This window comes from Camarhynchus parvulus, chromosome 4 (genome assembly GCF_901933205.1).
Source record: "Camarhynchus parvulus chromosome 4, STF_HiC, whole genome shotgun sequence".
Taxonomy (NCBI): Eukaryota; Metazoa; Chordata; class Aves; order Passeriformes; family Thraupidae; genus Camarhynchus; species Camarhynchus parvulus.
Window position 1 is genome coordinate 18,517,817 of NC_044574.1, and position 17,208 is coordinate 18,535,024.

General features: G+C 37.9%; 1 protein-coding gene across 1 annotated transcript in view; it reads right to left on the reverse strand.

The window, feature by feature from the left end:
* Positions 1-17,208, reverse strand: part of DHX15 (DEAH-box helicase 15) — a 50,154-nt gene that overhangs the window by 24,192 nt on the left and 8,754 nt on the right. The window contains exons 3-6 of the mRNA XM_030948268.1: positions 14,927-15,120; positions 13,614-13,773; positions 13,021-13,239; positions 3,046-3,213 (exon numbers count right to left, since the gene is read on the reverse strand). Coding sequence (XP_030804128.1) covers positions 3,046-3,213; positions 13,021-13,239; positions 13,614-13,773; positions 14,927-15,120 — 741 coding nt within the window. The remainder of the gene's footprint in view (positions 1-3,045; positions 3,214-13,020; positions 13,240-13,613; positions 13,774-14,926; positions 15,121-17,208) is intronic.

The following is a 17,208-nucleotide window of genomic DNA, read 5'->3' on the forward strand; positions in this document are numbered from 1 at the left end:
TGACTACCAGCGTTCCAAGGCTTGATTTGCCACCATTTAAATTTTTATGTCCAGAGACGCAGTGTAACAAGCTGTGGATACCATTAGCTCTCATCCCAACAGTGACCACAATGAAGCAGGTTATTACACATTATTACCTCAGAAAAGATCCAAGACCTGCTCAGGACTTCATCGAAAGTGCTTACCCTTCACTTCCTAACTCAGAGCATTCTGTCATTAGCGCTTTCAGTTTATCAGTTAGAACTGGAGAGAGCCCTAATACTTAGTTCAGAATTACAATGAGGTCAATGACTGCTGATTTCCCTTCCTGCTTGCTGATCACTTTGCCAGTCAGCTACTTATCACACTCAGCTTGTCTCTTCTTAAGGTCTAAGCTTGCCCAAATACTACAATATATTGAAAGCAGTATTTTAGGAAAAACACTGACAATTATGTTGGAATTACAGTGTTTCACCCTAAAATGACGTGCTACTTAGAATTCCTCCAACAAACAGAAAATACTGTGCACATCATTTACAGGTGACCTGCACAAATTAGTCAGGAGATAACAGTTACATATATCAGTGCAAGTCAGTGCAAAATCTCAATACAGATTCTTCAAATACTAATTACAGAGCAGAGACAAAAGGTTTTTATCCTGCTTTTAACCACTGATTTCTATGAGGACACTTCAATATCAGGAACTCAATATAGTTAGCGTGCTTAGTCCACAGCTGTACAACAATTTAATTTGTACCTGAATTCACTTAATCTATACAGAACTTTCCTAAGGTAGAAAGAAAAAAGTTATTTATACAGTGGATTCTGTTGCACATACAGATATCATTTGTTAATGTCACATTGCTTAAAAAATGCCAATGACTGTAAAAAAAAGAAGCAACTTTAAAAAAGACTGAAGAAATTATAGTATCTTTCAAGTCTAAATCAAAGTACAAAGCTACTTGAACATCAAACAATTGAAATTAGCACTTAACTATATAAAATAATGAATTATAATTAACCTTCGCTATAGTTTCGCAGTTTCTGAGATTAATTTAAAAACTTTGTTTTGAATATTAAAACATAGTGTCTACATCTAAAAACATATCCATACTGCATATGTATTAACTAGCAATGCTTAAGGCTGCTGAAACAGAAACTGCCAATGCAGTTTGACAAGAAGGGATAGGATGACAAGGAGCCTTTAACATAGGACAATAGAAGCATTAAGTCATCTTTGTCTTCCTCAATTTAAAAAAAACATTCTTACTAGTTAATCAGAATATTTGTCTGTAATCTTAAGCCTTCTCACAATAATAACTGCTTTCTTAGCTCAAAGAGGACAAAGAAAGTGCAAAGTCGTCAAGGTGCATCACTACTAGCTGTTACCATCACTACTACAGCAAAATGGCACACTACTTCCAGCATCTCTCACTCCATGAAGTAGGAGCTCAAGAGATACCTAAGCTATTGCAAGCACTTCACTTACACCTGTATGACCATTAGAGCCTTTGAAAGGATTCAGATCAGCTACTAGCTCCCTCCTCAGCAGCGCTAAAATCTAGGTTCAACTCCCACAAAGGACTGGGTGAAAACAGACATTTTCTTAAATAGACAGGCACAGTGTCACAGTTTTACTTTACATACCTTGACCACAGTTTTACTTTACATACCTTGATCACTAAGACTATCTAAAACTAAACCAACATTTAAAAAAATTACAACATGGATGCACTTTCACTCATAGTTAGATTTGTTATGGAGATAAAAAGTAAAATGTGGAAGTCAGAATATTTCAGCAAACATGAAAAGTAACTTCATAGGTCTAAGTGTGCTGTCTACATGCTGTGCCTGCTTTTCCCTATAGCAGGCATCTTTTGGGAATAACAACTTTTCTAGTAGTAAAACAGCTGCTACACCAAGAGTGTCCTCCTCTCAGAGACTGGTACTGGCTCTGTCATTTCAACTTAACAAAAACTACACTTTCCACTTATTATCCTCTTACGCAGAAAACCAAAACCTGCCTATCCTGAAAGGCATAGTTTTAAACATGAGTGAAAATTTAATTAAATATATAGCTATCACTTAGTACTTAAAAGCAATTTCATTCATTTAAGTCATTTGCAAATACAATTTTGTTGCAGCATTAGTTTCATGATTTGAGACTGAATGCTTTCAGCAATCAGCTTCTGCAGGAAGAGGAAGAGAATATCACTAAATTTGATAAGTGATTTATTCTTCCAGAACACTAGAAAGTTGTCACTAGTATTATACATGCACTGTACTGCACAAAAACAAAAATAATCAAGGAACAAACCCTGCCTAGAGCACATATGATTCAGCTTTGACCTTCAAAATCTTAGCTTTGTGACTGCCAGTTCTGTAGAGGAGTTTAGTTTTAGGAAGCTTTAATATGACTCCTTTCTAAAACACATATAGCTTCTACTACAGATTACTGGAGTATTGACATAATAATTTAATTAAGAACATTCATTGTGCCATTTCAAGTTTTTCAGTTTCTCAATCGATTTTGCCTAATGAAAGAACCTCAATTCCTCATTTATTACTACCAAAATACAAACCTTGAACTTCAACATACTTGTTTTAACTTGCACCTTCTCATAAACCTTAAGAAACAGGTAAAACCTGCCTGACAATCTACCCATAAGAGACAGCTTAAATTGTCTCAAAAAAAAAAAGAAAGGGGGGAAAAAAAGCACATCTCAAAATAATTACTTATAGAAAAAATCCCATCCTCCACATAAATCATCTTTCACATAAGAAACTTAAATGAATGCCATTCCCATTCAGTCAAATCAAACTGTTAGCACATCCTGGCCCTATATAGATGGAGGACAGAACTTTGGTTCGTATGGAGAGACAAATTTCAAGTTATCTAAAAACTGTAATGTGATAAAATACTGCATTTTTAAGGCTTCATAAAAAAAACCCTTGTACTTGTTGCTGTTGAAATATATTTAAATGAGCTGAAAGTCATATTTCATGGCCCATGCAACCATGAGTACCTACTTACAGAACAGAATACTAACACAGCTTAGTATTTACCTTTCTTCCTATTGCTCCATTTTGTTTTTTCGGTGGGGGAGGTTCAAATATTCTTTGCTGTTGCTGTGGAGGAAGGGTGGAATACAATGGAATGATTTTTATGTCACCAACTTCAGGACCTAAGTCATCAATTTCACGTTTTATCCTCTTGCAGGCTTCATCAATCTCCTGCAAAACAAAAATACTGGTTAGAAGAGAACTCCATGAAAGAGGACGCATATTTAGAGAGCTTATGACAATTAGATTAAGTATACACCCTGAAGAACAATCACAATAACTTCTACTTTAAAAAATAAAAAATCAATCAAGGTGCTTACTGAATCTGCAATCAAATTTCCACAATACTTCAAGATGTTTCAGCTTCTATACTCTAATGAACAGCATAATTTGCATTCAAGATCCTTTTTCTTTTAGTCATGTTTCCTAATTAAATCTCTACAAATTGTACTAAAATTGAAATCTCTCACCCTGGAATATTAAACTGCACTCATGACCTTTTCAATTTTCACAATCTGAAGGAAATTGATGTGCAAGATATTTAAAATAAGCCAATTAAGCTTTAATGTCACGTATCACTAATGCAATTATATGGAAGATTTGCTTCATTGTACCTAATGAGAACAAACACCTTTACAGTATAAACATGGATACTCAAAACCAAACCTCTCAATCCTAGGCTTCAGATCTTACTTTAAAATTAACTGAAATTCCATTTAAGCTTAAGAAAAGTCAGTGAAATTCTCTGAAGATGAAAGATGTTTTACACTTTTTTCTACCATAGTATTTTCTAGCCTATTTTCTGCTTACCATACAAAACAGTTCGCCACAGCCCAATTGTTCTAAGTTCATTTCATTTTCAAACAACTACATTTAAGCCACCTATGTGACCAATCGTTCTGAGAAGATCTAAGTAAAGTTCGATTGCACAGAAATTTAGGTTAATGAGTAATACCATTCATTATCTCTAACTGAGAAGTCCCAACAGAGCCTTCACTAGTGTAGAGACACACTGACCAAATATCCATTTTCCATCTGAACCACAGAGGGGAGAATAAAGTCATGACAAAAAGCAACAGTAGACAAAAGCAAAAAAATTTACTACAACATTCTCTGAGAAAAGAGGAGAGACCTCCCTTACCATATTCACTAGCCTGAAGCTGAAGTGATACTTTAAACCCTAAAGCAAGTACACAGAACTGGTAATCTAAAGGCTCTGTAAAATGACTGCTTTAAACTGTGATTTGAAAGGCAAAAGCAGTCTCCATTTCAGAAATCATAAATTCGGGTAGATCTACACCAAATCTGGGTCGTTCACTTGTTTTTAAAGAGACATTTACACTCTCAGCACAAATGCATTAAGTATGTTTTAAAGAAGCACAGACAATACTTGTTCTGTATTGACCAGTGTATGCAATTAATGTAAGCATGGCAAAAGCCAATTCAGCATTGGATAAGCATTGGCATATCCAATTCAGGATTTTCTATGATTCTAACTGTACGCAGAACCACACACAGATGATAACCAAAACTGGTATCCCCAAGTACACAAGATAGAAGGATTATGTGTAGCAATAATAGTTTCAAAGTGTTAAGGATACCTTTGAGTGGTCAAGATTTGTTTGCATCACATGAAGATACCTAAATCCAGAAATATGACACATACAGTTGAAGGCACGATCCTATATTTAATCCTTTAAAGATTCAGTAAGTCTAATTCAATCATCTCACTTTATTCAAGTATGAAAGGCTTCTTAAAAACAAACAAACCATACACTTCGAAATATTTGCACACCATCTACTCCAAACAAATTCATTATAAAACTCCTTCCTGGAATAAAGATTATTGCAACAATCTGCACAGAAGACACTTCTTCTCAGGCAGAACAAGAAGAAGGTGGAGTGAACTTGGAAACTTGGATTGTATTTGGATTATGTCTGAAAAAGTCCTCAAAGCCCTGAACTACCACACTGAGTACATGAGATAGTGGGTAAGGGGTACAGGAAGTAGGAACAGACACAGGATAAAAGGACCCACACACAGACCCATGATGCCCAGTGCATCAGCAACAAGGACCTGCTTCAGAGTTAAAGAAGAGAACAGGCCTAACATACAAAAAGCATCAGACTATTGGCAATGCTGAAGTTACTAGATTGATCCTAGTTCTTCACAAAAAAGGCTTCTTCAGACTAGTACTTGAGAAATACTTCTCAGTAAAATAATATTTAATGAACTTGTCCATTGATGCAGTCATGCTAAAAAAAGGTGACTACCAAAAGGTAAAAAACAAGCAGGCCACAAAAAGAGGAAAGACTACACTAGCATTTGCTCATTATTCTCAAGCTGCAAGTGTCACAATACATCTGTACTTCAAAAAACCCAGTAATCAGACTTGTCCCAGACAGTCATCTCAAGTACTTTAAAGCTTCCAGAAACTTGCTCTTGATCCCATCAAAATAAATTTACAATACACAGGCAATAGCTACAGTTAAGCTGCAACACTATGGAAACTAGAATCAAGCAGCAGTTAAGAATCCCTCAGTACTACACTATGAACATTAACATGGAGTCCTCAACATTCTTCCACACCTTGGAAAAGCTTCCAAAACAACTACAATCAGTAAAGAGAATCTACTTCTTTTTATATGCACCAGTCATCAACAAGGTAGTGGGGTGGTGAGTATTTTTTAACCAGGAGAAACAAGTCACCTCAACATCCAAATGACAGTAAACAATTTTTATTTTGAACTTACAGCTAAGTAAAATAGCTTAAAAAAAAAAAAAAAAAACACCAATCTGGAAAATAATTTTATCAAGATTATTATTATTAAATCAAATTTAAGCTAACTGAAATGGTGTTCCTTCCAACAAATCTGCATGATTAAGACCGATTCTAGATGAAAACCTGAGCAGGCTGCTTTGTTTTCAAATAGCTGATGGGCAACAGGCAATATTTAGAATATCTGTCAAATTAGGTGAATTTAATTCAGGAGTTTAAATATCAGTAAGCAACTCTAAGACCCCAAAAAGCTTCAAGATTTTTATGTCAACTTCCATTTGTGCAAGACCTATGTCTGTATGAGAATCAATACTTAGCATTGCATTGTTTAGAAAACAAAGCAAGACCAGGGTGCACAGTTTCCCTTCAATTTATAAGTAACAGTAGTGCAGCCATCAATATTTTTACAGAACAGTAAGTAGGTTAACTTAATGCCTCCTGAATCTGATAGGAATTTTACTCCATTGTGAATCGCTTTTTCAAAGAAAACAGGTTAATGGCTAGTGCCTAAAAAAAACCCAAAACCACCTGGATTCACCAACTTTTATTCCTCTCACTGAAGCTGTGTTTTTTCCGAGCAGCTAGAAAAGGTCCACCAAAATGGCAAAGGTCCACCAGCCCAGAAGCAAACTTCTGCGTATGAAGCCTGTTAACAAAACGAATAACTCCTAAACTCTCAGAATGCCAGGACTGAAACCCAGAGGACTGTAAGTTTTCCTGTGGCTTAACTTCAAGAGTATCGCTTACAGGACTAATGGTTAAATCTTCACCCCATCAACATCTTTTATGCATACTAGTAAATACTCACCAGACTGAAAGCACAAACAGGACTTTGTTCATGTCCTGAACAAAGTATTACTAAGTAATATTCAACAATACTCACTTTTTTCCCTAAAGAAAATATAACTTACAAAAGCATTATTACTAAAAATCTTCCAGGTATGACTTTTAAAGATTGTCTGTGCCAGTTCCTGGCTCCTCAGGCTCTGTGTCAAAACACACAGCAAAGAGAAACTTAGAAGTAATCGAACCACAAACCAATACCTTATCAGCTGCCTCCAATAACACATTTCCATTGCTCTGTATCATCTCACTACTTCAATACCTAACATACTCTAGCTCTGCATCAAAAACTAAGGATTTGAATGTATTATTAGCAGTTCATCTAAAAGGAGCTGTATAAAATTAATCACACAAGAGACTGATTTTGCCTATTATGCACATTACTTTTTTCTGCGGTTGAAAATGAAGTCTTTATTACATGTTCAAGCTGAATGCTCAGTAGAAATTCCTTTCCATTACTTTTCCTGATAGCATTTTTGCAGTCAAAAGTAAGGTGTTCATACTGGAGACCATGAACAACAGAAAAATATTCTAGGAGCAGCTGCACATCTTAATGAGTTAGTGTACCACATCTTTAAGAAGCAAGTTTGTGCTGAAAAAAATACATGGTTCTTACTAGCTCCACTACAAGCTCCATTCAATGGTAGGCAAAAAAAAAACCAAAACCCACAAACATCAAAAGAAACCCAGAATGACAAGCAGCAATGCAGTTTACAGAATCACAGAACAAGAGGTTGGAAGAAACCTAAAGGATCATCTAATCCAACCTGTCTTATCAAAAACACAATCTAGGAAAGACGTCCCAACACCCTATCCAGCTGAATCCTACAGGTCCAATGTTGTGGAACCCACCACTTCCCCTGAGAATTTATTCCAATGGTTTATTATTCACACTGTGAAAAATTTTCCTCTTGTGTCTAACCACAATCTCATCAGGATTAACTTTTATCCATTACCCTCATCTTCTCATGTGGGTCTGTGTAAAAAGGGAGTCTCCATGTATGTTGTAGCCATGCTTTAAATACTGGCTCATGATGAGCCTTCTTTTCCTAAGGCTGAACAAACCCAGTCCCCTCAGTATTTCCCACTCTTTTGAAAATATTTGTGGCCTCAAGTTACTGAGTTACATTGCTCTTGCAAATCCAGCCATCCTTGGCTTCTGTTTGTGGGCTAGACTCACCAGTGCTGCCATGGAGAAGGTACAGTGGAATTACACTGACAGTAAACAGCAGCTACTGAATGAGGGCCCATGAGTTACCCCAAGCCAGTGATTCCATCGCCAGCGCGCACTCTAACTCACAGGCCAGAGTGGGCTGCGCAAACAGCCACTGAACCTGCTGGCCAGGCTCCATTCAATCATAAGGTCAAAGCTGTATCCCATCTTTACAAAAACCCTTTCTACAAAAAGATGGTGAATAGTGATGTCATTTAAGCACATTCAATGGGACAATTTGAGCACCTGGCATGCAAAATAGAGTTCAATGATTTTGTAAACATGGTCCTTGGGAACATTATTGCAGAACCCCTTTCTTCAGCTGATCCTGTATTTGCTACACCCAAAGAATCTCACAGGATGAGCAAAACACATTCCTCCTTTTAGCATTTGAACAAAATTAGTATTACTGCTCTTCTTTCAGTTCATGCTGCCCAACTCCCCAAATACTTCCTATCTGAATCTGAACAAGACAACTTGTGTTCACTCTTAGTATACAGACTTCCTCTTAACCTCACCCAACGACACAGACTTCCTCTTAACCTCACCCAACCACTACCAACTGACACCAAGAGTAATCAATTTTTACTTCAATTAGCACATAAGAAAGTCTCTGTTTTCTTTCAATTACAGAGTTCAACCAGTCTCACAGTGATGAAAATATTGTGCCTTTAAAATAAATTCTCATTTATCAAACCTTTCATCAAAAACATCAAAAATGTTTTGTAATTCTTTTCTAAACCACTAGTTTTACCAATATCATTTTAAGCTTTTCTAGAATACTGAACTTCACAGCAACAATTTTAGGTGTATTTATCAACAATCAAGAACACTCCTGATCTGTACTTCACATCTCCAGATGCAGCTTAGATACTCTCTCATAAATGTATAACAATGCATTTGGCTTTATAAAAAAGGGGTGACAGAGAATACAACTGCCATTTGTAAATGCCCATGTTACCAGAACATGTAAGACAGATCTATACTGTGGCTGTGTCATTATCTCTGTCTTTCCCACCCCACAAGTTTCATCTTTAATTATGTTACACCTACTCTCGAATTACTGATCTTAATGGAGTGTAAAATCTAATACTGTTTTAGGAGAACTCCAGTAGGAAATAAACCAGTTGCCTCTCAGATCTGCAAGCTTAACAAATTTGTATCTACACAACTAGACTACCAACCTTGTAATCCCAAAGACTGAGAACAAGTTTGACAACACCTATTGTCTAAGAAAGACATGTTGACTGAAAGGTAATTATGCTTTTCTCTTGTGAAACAAAATCCCTCTCAGTTTCCAATTTTGCCTGTGACTGATGACAGGCAACCTAGCTTACAGCTATCCAGGTGTAGTCGGTTGATGCTGGCTGGATGCCAGACACTCACCCAAGCCTCTCTATCACTCCCCTCTGAGGCTGGACAGGGGAGAGAAAATGTAAGTGCTCATGAGCTGAGATAAAGACAGAGAGGTCACTCATCAAATACCACCATAAGAAGGACAGGCTCAGATTAGAGATATTAACTGAATTTATTACTAACGAAATCAGAGCATGATAACGAGAAGTAAAATAAAATTCTCAAAACACCTTCCCCCCCTTCCCAGCTCTACCTCCTACCCTGCAGCACAGGGAGACGGGAATTTGGGTTATGGTCAGTTCATCACAAGGTATTTCTCTTGCTTCTCAGGAAGAGGAGCCCTTCTGCTCCAACATGAAATCCCCCCATGGGAGACAGTTCTCCATGAACTTCTCTGACATGAGCCCATCTCATGAGTATAGATCTCTGCCAGCTGCTGCAGCATGGGTCACCCTTCCTCGGGGTGACTGACCAAGGACAGACTGCTCCAGAGGGGGCTCTGCCCTCCACAGGCCCTCACATGGTCACAGCCCTCTGTCAGGCACCCACCTGCTCCAGTATGGGCATCTTCCATAAGCTGCAGGTGGATTCTGCATCCTTATCATAGATCTCCATGGGCTGCAGGGGCACAGCTGCTTCACCACAGGCTGCACCACAAAGCTCCAGGAAAATCCCAGCTCTGGTGCCCAGAGCACCTCCTCCCCTCCCCCTCCTTCTGCACTGACCTTGGCGTCTGCAGAGCTGTTCCTCTCACATGTTCTCAACTTACTCTTCTCTGGCTGCAATTACAACTGCTCAATACAGATTGGGGTTTTTTTCCTTCTTAAACATGCTATCACAGAGACATTACCACCATTGGCTCAGCCTTTATCAGTAGCACATCCATCTTTGGAGCTGCCAGGGATTGACTCTGCTGGACATGGATGAAGCTTCTAGCAGCTCCTCAAAGAAGCCACCCTGCTACCAAAGCTTGGCCACGCAAACCCAATATACCAGGTTATACCTTTTTTGAACACTGGCAATGAACATGAACAATATGTTCTGAAATGGTCTTGATATACCGGGGGGGTTGTTTGTTTTAAAAACCAACAAATGAGCTTTCCTCCTTACGAAGCTTGTAGGACAAGTCCTGCTTCAAAATGTTCATTCCTAATGTATTTTGCTTTTAAACTTTCTCTTTTGTCATTAAGGGACTTAATAGCAGTTCATACAATGTAATCATAGACTTTTGCTCCTTTCAGGATTCAAGAAGGAAAATTTTTACTGAACACGTTTCTACACCATTAACAACAATTTTATCATCATCCAGTAGCAAGCTAATACAATTAAGATTCCTTTAGTTTCCAAACACATTTAAGCTTCTTTTAATTTTCAGGGTATGACAACACAATCTTCCTCGCTATCTCCAGGTTTCATCATCTTCTCTATGTCTTAACTAATCTGTACTAATTAACTGCTATCCATCTTAATTCCCATATGAAATTACTTCAAAATCATTTGGATGAGAAGACAGTAGCCAATAAGGAACCCCATTCTACCACAGGCCACTGCAATTACACCTCATTTTCAGCCTCTTAAACTCTTAACAAGTCACATTTGCACCATTTCAGCCAAAGCATGTTCCTTTTCCATAATTTAATTTAGCTGTGTATATGCACCTTTCTGACAAGAAAAACAAATAATCTTGCACTCTATGCTGTTCTGAAGAATCTAAAAGAACTACAAAGCATTTCTGCCTAGCATAGATCAATTTTAGCCTAGCTACTAAGCCTAATGAACCTGAAGGACATAGTGGTAATGGTACCTACAGCAGTTTCCTCCTCTTGAGAGTACGGCAGGTCACACCACTTTAGATTCAACAGTGATACACACAAGAGACTCTATTATGATGCTCAACAGGGGCCCCGAAATGTCATTAAATCAAAAGGGTTAAAGTATTTCTCGGCTTCACTACAGAAGCTAAACCAGACTTGAATTTCATGCTGACCACCCAAACTAAGACTAAGTCTGGGCAGAGTCAGCTCCAGTGCCCTGGGTAGTACCATCAACTGACACATGGACAACTCTAGACCCCAGAGCAGAGGATGCCAGCTTACCAAGGCATGTTTTAAAGTGATTCAGTAATACAGTGTCAGATGCTTTTATGCTCAATTATATAAATACACTTATGAGCACGTACTGTGTGCAGCATTTTATTCAGAATTTGCTTATAAAACATCATGTCCTGCAAATCAACCCCATGAAAATCAAATAACCTGTTCATACAAAAGAAAAGAGTACATCTGTAGCACTGGCAGGTCTGGAGTCTAGAGCCATTTGCCAAAGGAAGACACTCATCCCATGCCCTGCAGTGACTGTTTTAACAGTTATTTAGAGTAATACATAGCACGTAATGCAGCAAGCACATAATTCGTAAACCAGAAGGCCACGCATTTGGGCTTTATGAAAGGTTGAAGACCAGCCTGAACTAGCATCTTGCTAGAAAAATAAAATCTGCTGAAACAGCAGGACAGCAGTGTTCCTTTCTCTTGCCACCAATTTTCACCCTTCTGCAACAGCTGTTTCACTAATTCACACACTGAAGTACCCAGCTAGTCTGAACTACAACTTGAAACTAAAACCAAGCAGGTAGGTTTCAAAGCCACTATCACTGAAAAGTATTTCTTCCTACCCGTACTTTAACTTACAGCAATACTCCAATCAAAGAAGGACATGTGAAAGTCAGAGCATTTGCTTTTATAGTGACAGTCATTGCTTTGGTTTTTTAAGGGAGCTGACCTGCCAGAAGACACTTTAGTCAAATGTCTTACAATTCATGCAAGAGGCAACACATCTTTATGGCTAGAAAGTCTACTCTACTCAAGAAACCAGGGTACCTTCAGCATCACAAGTTACTTATACCACATCCCCGCTTGGCATAGTTAAGATTGTGTTTGCTTATAAGAAAGGCACTGAGTTATTCCACATGCCTTGAAAAGTATTTCTTCAAGAGTACTAACTGAAAGAATAATGAGTAAAAAAATAAATAAAAAAAAAAGCACTTCCCCTACTAAAAACACATTTAGGTTGACTGAGTCCAGCACACTTTCAAAATGCCTACAGGTTTTTAACCTCTTCTCCATCTCAGTTTACAAATATGGACACTAAAAAGAGCTTCAAAGAAAGACCAGGACTAAAAAAAACCACCCCAGGTTATTTCAAGTAAAGTATTTAAAATTTTCAGAAAATCCCCATTTCCTGATGCAGTTTAGCTTAAGTGCTTGAATACAATCTCCTTTGCAGGGCATGGAGTCTATTTCTGAGACCTAACTCCCTGAACTTAAGGTACACAGTCTCCAGGCTAACATTCCAAGTTATTGATAAAAAACCAAAACCTGAACATTCTTATTAAAGCTACTACTGATAGCTAAGCAGCAGAACCAAATGGTTATTTTTCAGATAAGTTGTACAATACATGTACAGATGTGAACAGAATTATCTTTTCACTAAAAACCAAGGACGCTCTCAGGTACCCCTATCTTTGGAGTTTCCATCAGGACAAACCTAGGGTTCATTCTCTGGGTTTCTGTTTTTGAAGTACTTGAGTTGATGAGCATTTTGATTTTAGAAACGCCTTGCATACCATTTACATTACAGATATGTACAATGTCAAAGGACCTAAAGTGTATGGCAGGCAAACCTCAGGTTATCCAAACAATAAACTAGAAAAGGAAACTGTTTTGGTCTACAAAAGTCACTTGAAGCAGTTTCTGTATGGAACAATGAACAGTAAACAGAAGAAAATACCTCTTGTCCAGTAAGAAAGAGTAAGAGATCTCCTTCTTCTTCTTCACACATGTGGATTTGTATCACTGTTCGAATGGCAGCCTCAAGGTAGTCCCTTTCGGGTTCTGGAGTATAGAATATCTCCACAGGATGGGTGCGACCCGGGATAGTTAGAAGAGGACAGTTATCAAAATAGATCTGAAACTTGCCGGCATCTAAAGTAGCACTCATAACTATAACCTGTAGAGTTGGAGGACAAAAAGTTACTCAACATTTAGAACTTGTGACATGTTATGCATGCAACATGTAAATTTAAGAAAGCAAATTGCTGACTGTGACATAAGAATGCTTTTATTACCTGAATACAGCACCCTTGTTATAAAGACTCAAAAAAATTCCAAGTCAAATACATAAGGTTAAGGTACAATTGTATTGTTTCTAGGAGCTTCCTCAATACAAAACAGGTTCAGAATTTCCTAGGGTTAACCTTCTAATATACATTATCACAGATCAAAAAACAATTATAAAAATCAGCTAATGGTAAGCACACAGATACTTTATCCAGTATGACTGCAACTAGAACAGAGATGCTGTTGGACTCCATCATTACTGACCTTCAGATCAGATCTTTGTCTTACAACTTCCTTCAAAACTCCCATCAAGATATCCGTAGCCAGTGTTCTCTCATGGGCCTCATCAAGAATTATAACACCATAGCGCTCCAGCAAAGGATCGTTCATTGCTTCACGAAGCAACATACCATCAGTCATATACCTGAACAAACAGAAACCATTCTGACTCACACTCTGCTTATTAGGTTGGATGCAGAATCCTCTTCCATATTTACTAGGTTGCCTGAACTAAGCTTTTAATCAACTTTTTAAATGTACTTTTTAAACACCAGCAAACTACTTCCAACACTGTAACATGCCCATTTTAAGTTTTCACATAGAAATAGAGTGTTAGTGGAATCTGGGATTATGGGGGGAAACCTTAAAAAAAAAAAGGGGGGGGAAGGGGAAACAAGGTTTAGTAACATTTACAATAGTTTGTAGAGTATTACTGGCAGACATCCACACCTGAGCTCAAGAAACAGGAAAAGAAAGGGGAAAACACCATCTAAAATCCAAGATATATTGTTTCTGCAATTGTTCTCCTTTTCTGTCTGCAGATCACCTGTTCACTTCTTGCTTTTCTGGTACTGTTACATTTTTTTCCATATTATCTTTATGCCCAGTCCTTCAACTACTTGTACGACCAAAGAGAAGTCATCTCTTGATAGAAAAACATTGATCCTTGAACCACACTGTGATGTTTTTAACAGAGCATTCTGAATGTAATCTACAAATGATGTATTAAATGCACCTGTTTCCTGGCAGCACAGGAATCTATAGCAGCTGAAAGTAAAACACTCCTGACTATGTGTCTCAGAGCCAGGTATAAGCCAGTTCTGCATCTTCAGGAAGTTCTCTTTACTGAAATAAGCTACTGAATTTCACCAGAACTAGAGTAGAAGACACCTGAGTGTCACCCTGAGAAGAAGACACCACACATAAACCACCAGCTGAATTTACAACAAAGAAACTGTACGTTGAAGGGCTTTACTATGAATAGCACCTTAATAATAAAATATTTATTCAGATCACCTCCTTCTTTATGGATCATTTAAAATTAATTTCTATCGGGTGCAGTGCCTTCTTTAGGAGGAATGAATCATTTCCAACTCTATTCATGCCTCATACCTCTCATTTCCCTCAGCTTGTGCTACAGCTCCCATGTCTCTTCCCCACTCAGACACAAAGCACCAATCCCCAGAGTCACTCCCTTATTACTCCTTTCATAACTTTGCTCTCATCCTTCATTACCCTGTGGTTCCCCCACCTCCAAGAATGCTGTTACACCTTTACCTGACAGCTGTCACACTTACTTCAGGATGGTTTTAGCGCTACTGCAATCCTCAAAGCGAATGGAGTAGCCAACCTCCTGGCCCAGCATGACGTCCATCTCATCAGCCACGCGCTGTGCCACGCTCATGGCGGCCACCCGCCGCGGCTGGGTACACGCCACTCCCCTCTTCGGGCCAGGCAACGAGCGCATGTAGTCAACACACCATTGAGGGATCTGGCAGGAACAAACTCAGTGATCAACACACTTCAAATGGTCACACAGAATCTGTAACCTTTCTATTGAATTCAAAGTCAGTTAGAATTCCACGGAGACATCAACTGCACACACAGAAACAGCCAAAGCAGGAGAGACTAGACTAGAAATAGACTAGTTACTTGGATTCAGTGCCACTAAATAAGGCATACTCTTGTTGTATGTACATAACTATCTGTGAAGTTATCAAGGAAATACATAGGTTCAAGGTACATTTTACCCATGTTAGATCAATACCTTTTACAGGTAACATGCTCCAGAGCAACCAAAATTAGCCCTACCACATACAAGATTTGAGATCAGTAGCACAATTAAAGTTCTACAGTAAGCAAAATGTATTTTGTGTCTTGAAAAAGTAATGCTTATTAATATGTTTAAGCAAAAACAATTGTTTCAGTAATAAAGAACTGTCTTAGCCAAGAAGTGCAATAAATAAAATGAACAGATAATTAGGTTTATTATTATTCTTTGGAAATTTCATCAACCAGATATAAAACCCTATGCTTTCCTTCCTGTGTTAGCACTACTTTTATTTGCCAGTCTGTACTTTTCTGCTCCTATTAGGAATCTGGAAACAGTAAGAATCATCCAAAATAAGATTTATTCAGAATTCCTATAGTCAGTAACAGTTTGAGGGAGATTATTGTCAACATGTTCTCAGTTTGACACTTTATGAGGAGACATCTCCAGGCCGAACTAGTTCCAAGCCTACAGACCAAAAAAACCCACTTGTTCTTAGTAATTACTTTCCAAGTATTCTTAAAAGCACAAAGAGGAAAAGAAAACATACCCTTTATACATGGAATTCCAATGCGGAATAAGAGAGAAAGCAGTATAATTTAAACCAGGAAAATGTCAGCTCCTCATTATTATATTTTCATAGCAAAATGGACGTAAGTCAACAGTAAGACATAACCAGAAGCAGATCAGTGTAGTCTAAAGCATTTTTAGTGAAGAATATACTTCCACTATAAATACAGGAATAAAGCAAACAAAATCAAAATATGACAGGAGCCTACTAGACTGCTGTGAAGAACTCAAATTTCTGAAAATCCTATTCAAAACTAGAATAGCAGTTCTTGAACACTAACAGCAGCAACATGAAACCTATCCTGTAACATATACATTCCTCCCCAGCTTCCCAAGACACTAGTAACAGCTCAACTAAGTATATTAGTATATGTAAGTATATTAGGTGAAGCTTTTTGACTTAAAACAGAGCAAGTCCTGAAATAAATTTTGAACCAGCAGATCTGCCAGGCCACTGCAGCATGAAATAAAACCAATTTAAAAGTGATTTTCCAGTAAGCAACAAAACCTTCAGCAGTGGTGTCAAATGAAAGAAAAGGGCTCCACAGACTTCCCCGTGCTAAGCTGATACAGACAAGCACCCAAAGACTTTTCCTGTCCAGCTTTCAAAGACATACAAATACTGGGAAAAAGGACTGTGCCACACTGCATTTTTTACTTCACTCATATCTGGGAATATACTCTCATTTGGTTATTATGAAACCTAGGCTAAAGTTAATCTCACTGACAGAAAAAAACCCACCCTATACCATCATCAAAACCCCTGACGTTCCTTACAAAAAAGGTCATTATATCAGTATCAAAAGCAGGAGGAATGGCTTTAGCGCCATTTCACCTCAAGGACTTTCTCAAGTAAGAGATTTTCAAATATGACTTCCATAAACATGAGGAGGTAGTGACTACACATACAGTGGCCTCTAAGATCAAGGATGAATGGACTAAGGATTGTTAGACACTACTTCAAAGTCAAAGGAACCTCATCATTCTAAGGAATGCACAGCAAGAGACAGAAGAGCACTGCTCTTTCCGGCTTTTTTGAGCCTCTCCAATATCTTGAAAACTTCCTCAGTTAAAAGTTACATGGTAGAATTCTCTGAATTTTCAATATTTGAGAACCTGTATCAGTTCTCCTGCACACTAAAGGACAAGAATTAAGCTATATTCCATATCACCTTTTTTCTGGACTTTGCCAAAAAGGCCTGCTAAAGAAGTGGCATCACTTATGTTACACCAATACAC